General features: G+C 48.6%; 1 protein-coding gene across 1 annotated transcript; it reads right to left on the reverse strand.

Annotated features, from left to right (window-relative positions):
• optn (optineurin) lies at positions 1–7,984 on the reverse strand. The gene is made up of 13 exons (XM_084462524.1): positions 7,871–7,984; positions 7,066–7,223; positions 6,164–6,345; positions 5,371–5,532; positions 4,797–4,975; positions 4,530–4,677; positions 3,966–4,081; positions 3,492–3,671; positions 3,264–3,348; positions 3,030–3,185; positions 2,120–2,262; positions 1,629–1,711; positions 1–949 (listed from the first exon to the last, which is right to left on the reverse strand). Exons 2-13 carry the CDS (start codon positions 7,208–7,210, stop codon positions 828–830), a joined length of 1,701 nt encoding a protein of 566 aa, XP_084318650.1. The 5' UTR covers positions 7,211–7,223; positions 7,871–7,984; the 3' UTR covers positions 1–827.
• Between the last annotated feature and the right edge of the window lie 1,386 nt (positions 7,985–9,370).

Below are 9,370 nucleotides of genomic sequence, written 5' to 3' on the forward strand. Positions count from 1 at the left end.
CAGTATACAGGTACTCAGAATTAAAGAGCAGGATTGGTAAATAGGCGGATACTCTTCACACCACAACCTCTTAAATTCACACTAGACGTTATATTTTATGGTAAAATTTACAAAGTTGGTCTGTGAACTATATATATATATAGTGTATATTTACCTGTATTTTAAGGTATTGATTGGGACAAAATGAAAACATTAAAGTGCTATGCATGCCCCTCCCTATGCTAGACCTGATGATTACAAATGATTGAAAACGAAGCCTGACTTCCTCCCTTCCATACAAGTGGTTTAGTGTGATTAAATAAAAAAGAAATAACAGCTTGATAAAACTTAAACCCCAACACCCATTCACGCACCCGCCACCCCCCCAAAAAAAACAAGCACACACAACTAACTACATGTCTGCTGAGGATGAGCCCTCATTTTTTTAAAAGACAGTATTTTCTGTGTTTTCATGTAGGAAATGTGCATTTAACAAACTTTAGTGACAAATGAAATACGAACTCAGCTGCACATAAATACCTCGTTCATTCACCCGATATCTAAACCGCTGAGCTGTCCTGATCAGTTTCATGAGACCATTAACACCCCTCTTACAGACGTACACCTTCTAGTCGATTTGTTTCTGGCATTGTGACAACAGATACTACATTTTGTAAGCTAGCGATGCATTATTGCCCTGTTCTAGGAAGGAGCTTATTTTAAAGCATGTTTAGAGTCTCTGCCTAAAACCAGACCCAACATCTAACAGACCGGGAGGAAGAGGAGGAAGAGGAGGAAGGAGCTTCGTTTCTTCTACTGCAGCGGTAGAGGGTGCAGATGATGAAGGCTCAGATGATGCAGTCCATGATGTGGATCTGCAGGCTGTCCAGGTCTGGGAGGATCTCGTTGCACTTGGGGCAGGCGTGTTCGGGAATGCTCACCTGCTGCTGCCAGTCCCGGACGTCTCCACCTGGAGAAGGGATGAAGATGAAGAAGAGTGATGAAGACCGAGGGAAGGAACGTGAGAAGAAGACATGAATTCACATTTGGTCTAGAACTCGTGTTTCAGCTGCCGAGCCCGAGTGTTCGAGGGTAACTGGTCTGTACTTTCTATATGACAATAAAATACCCTCAACCATTTGCCACCTGGGCATGTCATTCTCATAAACGAGCAAAATGATCAATTATCATGACGATGTATTGGCTATAAGATCGAGTCCAAAGCCCTCTGTGTGTTAGTGTTTGGCTGCGTTCCGAATCGCATACTTCTACTTCTTACTACCAGTACCTACTACAGCTGCCCTTAGAAAGTACACACTTTGCAAGCAGTAGGCATCCAATTGGGACATACTACCTTGTCATAACATTGCACCTTGAAATTTGCCCACATCCGTCACTGTCCATAACACGACATTCGTCTACAGCTGTCACGACTCGCTCATGTGACGCACATTTCCGCTGCGCAAAGGATTGTGGGTCAGAATAGCCAGAAAAGCCTGCTGGCTTGCATACTGCAAAATACGACCGGATGTAGTAGGACATCCTGGTATTTTTGCCATACTGCATGTGGCATACTATGTATTGGGACATACTACATTCGCAGCCTTAGTGTTTGTGTGACAGCTACTGTTTGTTCTTCAGTGACGTACCTCTGGCTCCCTGCGCTCCAGCGCCCCCGTGTGGATTGCCTCCGCGTGGCATGTGTCTCCTCTGCATCTCATTCAGGGATTGCCTAAACCCGAGGAAAAGCACCTCTTTGTGATTGGCTGCTCTGTTCATATGACCAATGATGAGCAAGCAGGACTGGAGTGTGACCACATAACCACTGAGTGACCATAATATGACCATTGACAAGTGAATTGGAATCATATTTCTTTTTTGGCAAGTAGGTTTTTACACATACTAGGAATTTGTTCTGCACTGTTAAAAACCAATCTGGCAAAAATAAATGTGATTGTGGTTCTGAGAGGGAGGACAGAGCGAGATTGAGATTCTTTTACCCTTTGAGTGTGTGACCCCCCAAGTGTGTGACTCCAATCTGACCTCTGACCAGTGTGTGACCCTAATCTGACCTCTGACCGGTGTGTGACCCTAATCTGACCTCTGACCAGTGTGTGACCCTAATCTGAGCCCGCTGTACCTCCCCAGTGAGTCCATCTCCTCCTGCAGCTGCGTGTTCTGCTTCTTCACGAACTCCAGCTGGGTGGCCAGACGTTCTCTCTCCTCGTGGATCTTCTCCCGAGCCGCCCGCTCTGCGTAGAAGTCTGAGGAGTACACCTCCGCCTGGACACACACACACACACACACCCACACCCACACACACGCGCACACACACGCACACACGCGTACGTATGTAAATACACTACAATGACCCTCTAATTGATCATATCGGTGCAATAATGTATTATTAATACGCACTAGCAGATACACACAGCACACATTCTGCACTATTACACACACACACACACACACACACACACACACACACACATCACTAAGTGAAACAAACGTTACTAAGTAAAACAGGATATCAGCGAGCATATTCCCCTGGTGGGTCGGTCTCCTAGCCTACGGCTGAGGAACCGTACCTGGGCCTGGAACACAGAGATGTTCTCCTAGCCTGCAGCTGAGGAACCATACCTGGGCCTGGAACACAGAGATGTTCTCCTAGCCTGCAGCTGAGGAACCATACCTGGGCCTGGAACACAGAGATGTTCTCCTAGCCTGCAGCGGAGGAACCGTACCTGGGCCTGGAACACAGAGATGTTCTCCTAGCCTGCAGTGGAGGAACCGTACCTGGGCCTGGAACTCAGAGATGTTCTCCTAGCCTGCAGCGGAGGAACCTTACCTGGGCCTGGAACACAGAGATGTTCTCCTAGCCTGCAGCTGAGGAACCGTACCTGGAACACAGAGATGTTCTCCTAGCCCGCAGCGGAGGAACCGTACCTGGGCCTGGAACACAGAGATGTTCTCCTAGCCTACGGCTGAGGAACCGTACCTGGGCCTGGAACACAGAGATGTTCTCCGAGCCTGCAGCGGAGGAACCGTACCTGGGCCTGGAACACAGAGATGGTCTCCAGCTCCTTCTCCTTCTGGTAGATCTCCTGCTTCATGTGGTCGATCTGCTGCTGCTTGACCACCAGGGCCTGCTCTGCGGAGACCAGGCGCGCCTGCAGGTCATCCAGCAGCTCCTTGGAGGCCGTCGACTGGGGGGACACCCAGGGGTCAGAGGTCAAATGGATGGATGGATGGATGGTGAAGGATTAAAGGGTAAAAAAAATCACCTCTCTCTTTTTCCTCTCCTCCTTCAGCTCTTCGTAATCCTCAAACAGCTTGGTGTAGGCGTCCTTCAGCTGGGCCAGGTTGGTTCTGGGGGGGGTTACCGACAATGACTCAGGCTGTGTGTCCAGATATAGCTACCACTGACCAGCGGAAAGTGAGGGGGGGGGTTCTGAAGAGAAGCAGGGGATTTCCTAGTGTGTGTGTGTGTGTGTGTGTGTGTGTGGTCCCACCTCTCCTCCCCGGTCTTTCTCTTCTCCAGCTGGCTCTGTTGCTCCATGCTGTCCAGCTGCAGCTTGAGTCGGTCGTTCTCACTCTGGACCACCTGCTTGTCCACCAGCTGGGCCCTCAGAGTCACCACGTCCACCACCTGGGCCCTCAGAGTCACCACGTCCTGCTCCAGGTCCCTGCATCTGGGGGGGGAGGAGAGAGAGGTTAGAGATCTCAATCTCACTCTGTGTCTCCTCATATTCCCCTCCCTCCCTCCCTCCCTCCCTCCCTCCCTCCCTCCCTCCCTCCATCTCTCCCTCTCTCTCTCCCCCCCTCTCTCTCTCTCCCTCCCTCCCTCCATCTCTCCCTCTCTCTCTGTCTGTCTCTCTCTCCCCCCCTCTCTCTCTCTCACTCTCCCTTCTCTCTCTCTCTCTGCCTCTCTTTCTCTCTCCCTCTCTCTCTGTCTCTGTCTCTCTCTCCCCCTCTCTCTCTCTCACCTGTCCTGCAGGTTCTTCTTCATGTCCTCGGCCTCGTCCAGCTTGCTCTGAGCCTGCTGCAGCTCTTTGAACAGAGTGAACATCTGGGCCTTCATGTTCTCCACCTCGGACGCTGCCTGAGACACACGCAGTCCCTCAATCAGAACATCACCACAGCATCAGGAAGCATGACAACTGATAACATTATGCAGCGCATGACTTACAGTATGCCGGGCTCACACTACAGGATATTTAAAAGATTTGAAAATAACGGCTCATCACACACTAGAGGATCTTATCGTGCCCGAGGGAGCAACGAACCACTGGTCTCGCCGTCTCACTTGTAAAGTCGGGACGTAATAATCTTAAATATCAAACATGTTTGATATTATCGACTGAAATAGGTTTCTGGTACTCGTTTTCTTAAGTGCCGGAGCTCCAACAACATTTTTGATCTGACAATCTGACAATCTATAAGACTCGCAGGGACTCAAGCGGTAGAAAACATTAGAGGTGCCGGCATCAGCTTTGGTGAGCACTGAGTCATGAGTGAATGAGTAGGCCATCTTGTGTTGAGTAGGATACCTTCTCCTTCCCAGAATCCTCCTGGTGAGTCTTCTGTTCCGTCTCCGTGCCAGCAGCGGTGGGCGGAGCCACTCTTTTGTCCTCTGGAGGGGGCGGGGTCTGTGTGGAGCAGTCCGTACCGCTCTCTCTCTCTTCCAGCTCTGTAATCCTGGACACACACACACACACACACACACACACACACACACACAGTAACTACTTGCAACGTCACATAAACAGAACCGCTCTTAAGACACTGAGAAAATGGCGTGCAGCAATGCGGCCTACCTGGCTCTGGAAGCCTGGAGCTCGATTCGCAGCCTCTCCCCTCTCTGCGTCTCCGTTCTCAGGGACTGGAGCAGCTGGCTGACCGTCAGCTCCTCAGACTCCTGCCGAGACGCGCTCATGTCGAACCTGGGGTCCTTCTCACACTCACTCACATCCTTCAACCCACACGCGCGACCATCCTGAAAACACACACACACACACACACACACACACACACACACACACACACACACACACACACACACACAATTCAGAGTTAATAAAGCCTTTTCCCAGTAGCCATTTTGAGGTGTCATCGCAGGGTGAACACGGGTGTAATGAATCACGTTAATTACGGCCCCGTTCCATTTAGGATTTAGGTGGGTCAGGGCCCTGATCTTGATCACGCTGACTCACGGGAAAGGCTGTGACACACTAAATAGAACGAGACCTTAATTCATTACCCTGCTGTGATGTCAAAATGGCCGCTGGGAAAAGGGTCTATGAAGACGGTGTGTAAGTGTGACTGTATGCGTGTGTGTGTGTGTGTGTGTGTGTGTGTGTGTGTGTGTGTGTGTGTGCGCGTGACACTCACGTCTGCAATCCTGATCTCTATGAAGGACTCCTCGGGTGACCCCTGACCTGTCTTCAGCTGGAGTTCAGAGTTCATGGCCACCAGGTCGTTCTTCTCCGCCTGCAGACGAGCCACCTGGACACGCAAGGCCTCCAGCTCTGCGTTCTGATTGGCTGGCCCGGCCTTGAGGTGACATAGACGAGGACACAGGCGACACACAGACGAGACACACGACAGCAGTCAGGACAGCGGTATATAATCTAACCAATCACAGAGAGCTGTTGGCACAGCAGTATATAATCTAACCAATCACAGAGAGCTATTGGCACAGCAGTATATAATCTAACCAATCACAGAGAGCTGTTGGCACAGCAGTATATAATCTAACCAATCACAGAGAGCAGTCGGAACAGCAGTATATAATCCAACCAATCAATTCACATTATCTCTAGCCACTGTATTTCTAACTGTTTTAAATTGATTTAGTTCTGATATGTTTTTTTACTGTCTACTTCATCTGTTGACTTGTTCTCTGTATTTTTTTTAATGTGCTTGTATTTTTATTTATTTTTGAATGTGTTTGTAATCTCGGCAGCATTGGAAATGAGGGTAAATTCAATTGTCTTTCCGAGAATAACTAAAGGCTTGAATGAATGAATGAATATCGATAATGATACCTCACACCCAATTCATCCCTGAAGCGTTGCCTTGTCAACACCTGGTCAAACCCGAGGTTCCTCCTCATTCAGCATGTTTGAATAAGGTTTAACTGACATGAAAGGTTTGAGGTATGCTAGGAGACGTTCTCACTGACCTGCCCCTCCCCCCCTGCTCCTCCCCCCTGCTCCTGCGGGAGTTTGGTGAGCGCCTCGATGCGCCCCCGCGCCTCCTCCAGCTTCCTCTCCAGGAAGTCCCTCTCCTCCCTCTGCTTCTCCTTCCAGGAGGACAGCTCCTCAAAGCGCTCCTTCATCGACATGTTGGTCCCCCTGAGCGCCTCTGCCAGGGCAACACACACACACACACACACACACGGTTAGAAAAACAACACACACACACGCACGGTTAGAAAAACAACACACACACACACACACGCACGGTTAGAAAAACAACACACACACACACACACACACACACGCACAGTTAGAAAAACAACACACACACACACACACGCAGTTAGAAAAACAACACACACACACACACACACGCACGGTTAGAAAAACAACACACACACACACGCACAGTTAGAAAAACAACACACACACACGCATGCACAGTTAGAAAAACAACACACACACACAGTTAGAAAAACAACACACACACACACACGCATGCAGTTAGAAAAACAACACACACACACACACACTGGTGGAGGACGATACACAAACACACACACACAGACATACACGCACGCACACACAGATATACAAACGCAGATGTACACACACACACACACACACACACACACACACACAAACACCACAACCACTCTCATCAACCACAGCAAGATGATGGTGATCATGACAAAAAGCTGAACCACTATTACCCTTGGCGTCCATCACCCCTCCCAGATCTACCCCTAGCCCCCCTGCCCCCCCCCTCCCCCATCACCCCTCCCAGATCTACCCCTAGCCCCCCTGCCCCCTCCCCCCACCCAGATCTCCCCCTAGCCCCCCTCCCCCATCACCCCACCCAGATCTCCCCCCCGCCCCCCCTCACCCTTCAGCTCCCGGTTCTCCTGGATGAGGATGTTCATCTCCCGGAGCGTCTCCTCCAGGGTGCCCGTCTGCCCCCCCGGGCTGCCCAGATCCACCCCCGGTCCCCGGGACACGTCCCCGTTCACCATGGGGGAACCAGAGGCCATGCTACGACACAACCTGCAGGCCAGACAGCGCGTGGGGTGGACGAGGAGGACAGGGGGGGGGAATAGGGGACAGATATCGGGCGAGGGGTAGGAGGAGAGAAGACAGGGAAGGGAAAGTTGATAGTGAACTGGGTCGTGTTGTTGTTTTGTCAAGCTGGTACGGAAGCTAATAGAGTAGAGACTCAAGAGGAGCGCAAGACAATTCTCTAAAACATCTGAGTCACTCCTGGACATTATGTGACGTCAGTGCTGAAATGGAAAGCACAAGTTGCGCTTCCATGACGTCATCAGCGACCACGGTCCGGACCCAATATCAGGGACAGGCCGCTGACAATGACTTTGTCATTTCATGTAAACACAGGCCTAATGCTTTAACAAGTTGCTCAACACATTCAGCAGTATAGGTGAGCTACCGAGTTAATTGATCACTGACTGACAGAATGATGTAGGGCTGCGACACGGTGTCATGGAAGGTATTTCGTCCCTCATGCACTTTCGTTTCTCCTGCAGGCTGTCATGCTTCGACATCTAATCAGGCCTTGCACATTTCATCATGACAATTGTAAAGTTGATAACTTAACGCACTTAACGTTACATGACAATATGATAAGGTCCACACAAGTTATTAGACATTGTTACGAACTATAGGCCTATACCCACCTGCGTAAAACAAGCACACCTCAAATTCCACTCTCAAATTCGTCTGGTTGGACTGTGAACACCTCGACCGACCTCTTCAAATGTCTTCTGCGCTTGTTGTGAGTTCACACAGCTTTTCCTTCCTTGTTCTGTACGTCACAGCGATATATTCAACGTGCGTCGAAGCAACTGCGCCAAATATCAGATCTTCACTCAAGATGATAGTATAAATGAATGGCCACTGGAGTCGCCATGCTAATCCTGATGTTTTGTATGTCAGCGAAAACGCTTCCCGTGCGCCACTGTGGGGATGCCTTTTCAGATCAGCTGACAGTGACGCCACGGCCTGTCTCTTCTCATGGGGATTTTCCCTTTCCCACTGGGCAAGGGGTAAATGGGTGGGGTATTATTTAAGTAGGTGGGGCCTTATTTGAGTAGGTTTGACCTCATCACACACAGCAGCAGTAAAATGGTAATTTAACTGCTACAAAAAACAACAACAACATCAATGTTTGACCAGAGTCACTTGAAGTGTTCAGCTCAACTGCACATGCGCATGCAATACATGGCAATTCTAATTTCTCAGTTTGGTGATTTAGTTTAGACATGCCGGCAGACTACTCTTCAGGACAGAGCACTATTTACATGAAGATGCCCAGCAGGTGGCAGTATTGTCTTGTAAACATTTATTCAAACAGACAGAATCCAATCACTGCCTGTATGAAAAGCCAATATTCCACCTATAGAACAAGATATCAGCAACTCTTTATTAGGCGTGAGGAGCAATGACCGGTTGCATCAAACAACTGGTCATCGAAGGCATTCTTTATGAGAGCAAACACGTTTGATTTAGCCTACTGAACAATGTTTTGATTTAACATTATGGTTTATTAATGGGACTATCTATAAACAGGGCATTTCAGTTCAGTTCAGCTGAAATCTTTAAATCAAGACTGACCTTTATTCTCTTTATTACAGCCTAATCTAGACATTTGGTTGTTTTACTGACTAACATCTCTGTAACATTGCTGTCTACTGGTTATAATGTGGTTATTTATTGTTTTATTTTGTTTTATTGTTTAAATTGGTTTCATCTGTTTAAAATGTTTTTACTTACTATCCCGTCAACATTTATGTTTTCTACAGTTGTTTTATTTCAAATGTGCATGATTGCTAAGTGTTTTATATCTTCCTTAAACTCTAATCAAACCGTTTGTTGTTGATTCTCCGTTCCGTGTTCTCGCTGCATTCCATTGTGGCCCTGACTATTGGTGATCAATAACACAAGAAAAGCTTTAAGCCTAGATAAAAAATCTAAGCTTTCCAGTGATTGGCTGGATAAACTTTGGTGCTGTCTGATTGGGTGAGAGGACATCAGAGGTTGGAGGCTTCGGGGAGCCTGCAGGAACATCTTTGAATGGGACCGGACCCTCAAGCATGAAACTTGTAGTTTGTATAGTGCGTATTTTTGTTTGCGCACTTGAAGGAGTAGCTGTTTGAAAGGAGCTGTCAGACCGACGT

The sequence above is a fragment of the Borostomias antarcticus genome (genome assembly GCF_949987555.1).
Source record: "Borostomias antarcticus genome assembly, contig: scaffold_616, whole genome shotgun sequence".
Classification (NCBI taxonomy): Eukaryota; Metazoa; Chordata; class Actinopteri; order Stomiiformes; family Stomiidae; genus Borostomias; species Borostomias antarcticus.

What these genes read in the sequence shown, in the direction of transcription:
- optn (XM_084462524.1), bottom strand. Translation starts at nt 7,210, where the DNA reads ATGGCCTCTGGTTCCCCCATGGTGAACGGGGACGTGTCCCGGGGACCG. An exon ending in GGAGAACCGGGAGCTGAAGG is followed by an intron (nt 6,346 to 7,065) that starts GTGAGGGGGGGC and finishes TTGCCCTGGCAG; the next exon opens with AGGCGCTCAGGGGGACCAAC. An exon ending in TAGAGATCAGGATTGCAGAC is followed by an intron (nt 4,976 to 5,370) that starts GTGAGTGTCACG and finishes GTGTGTTTTCAG; the next exon opens with GATGGTCGCGCGTGTGGGTT.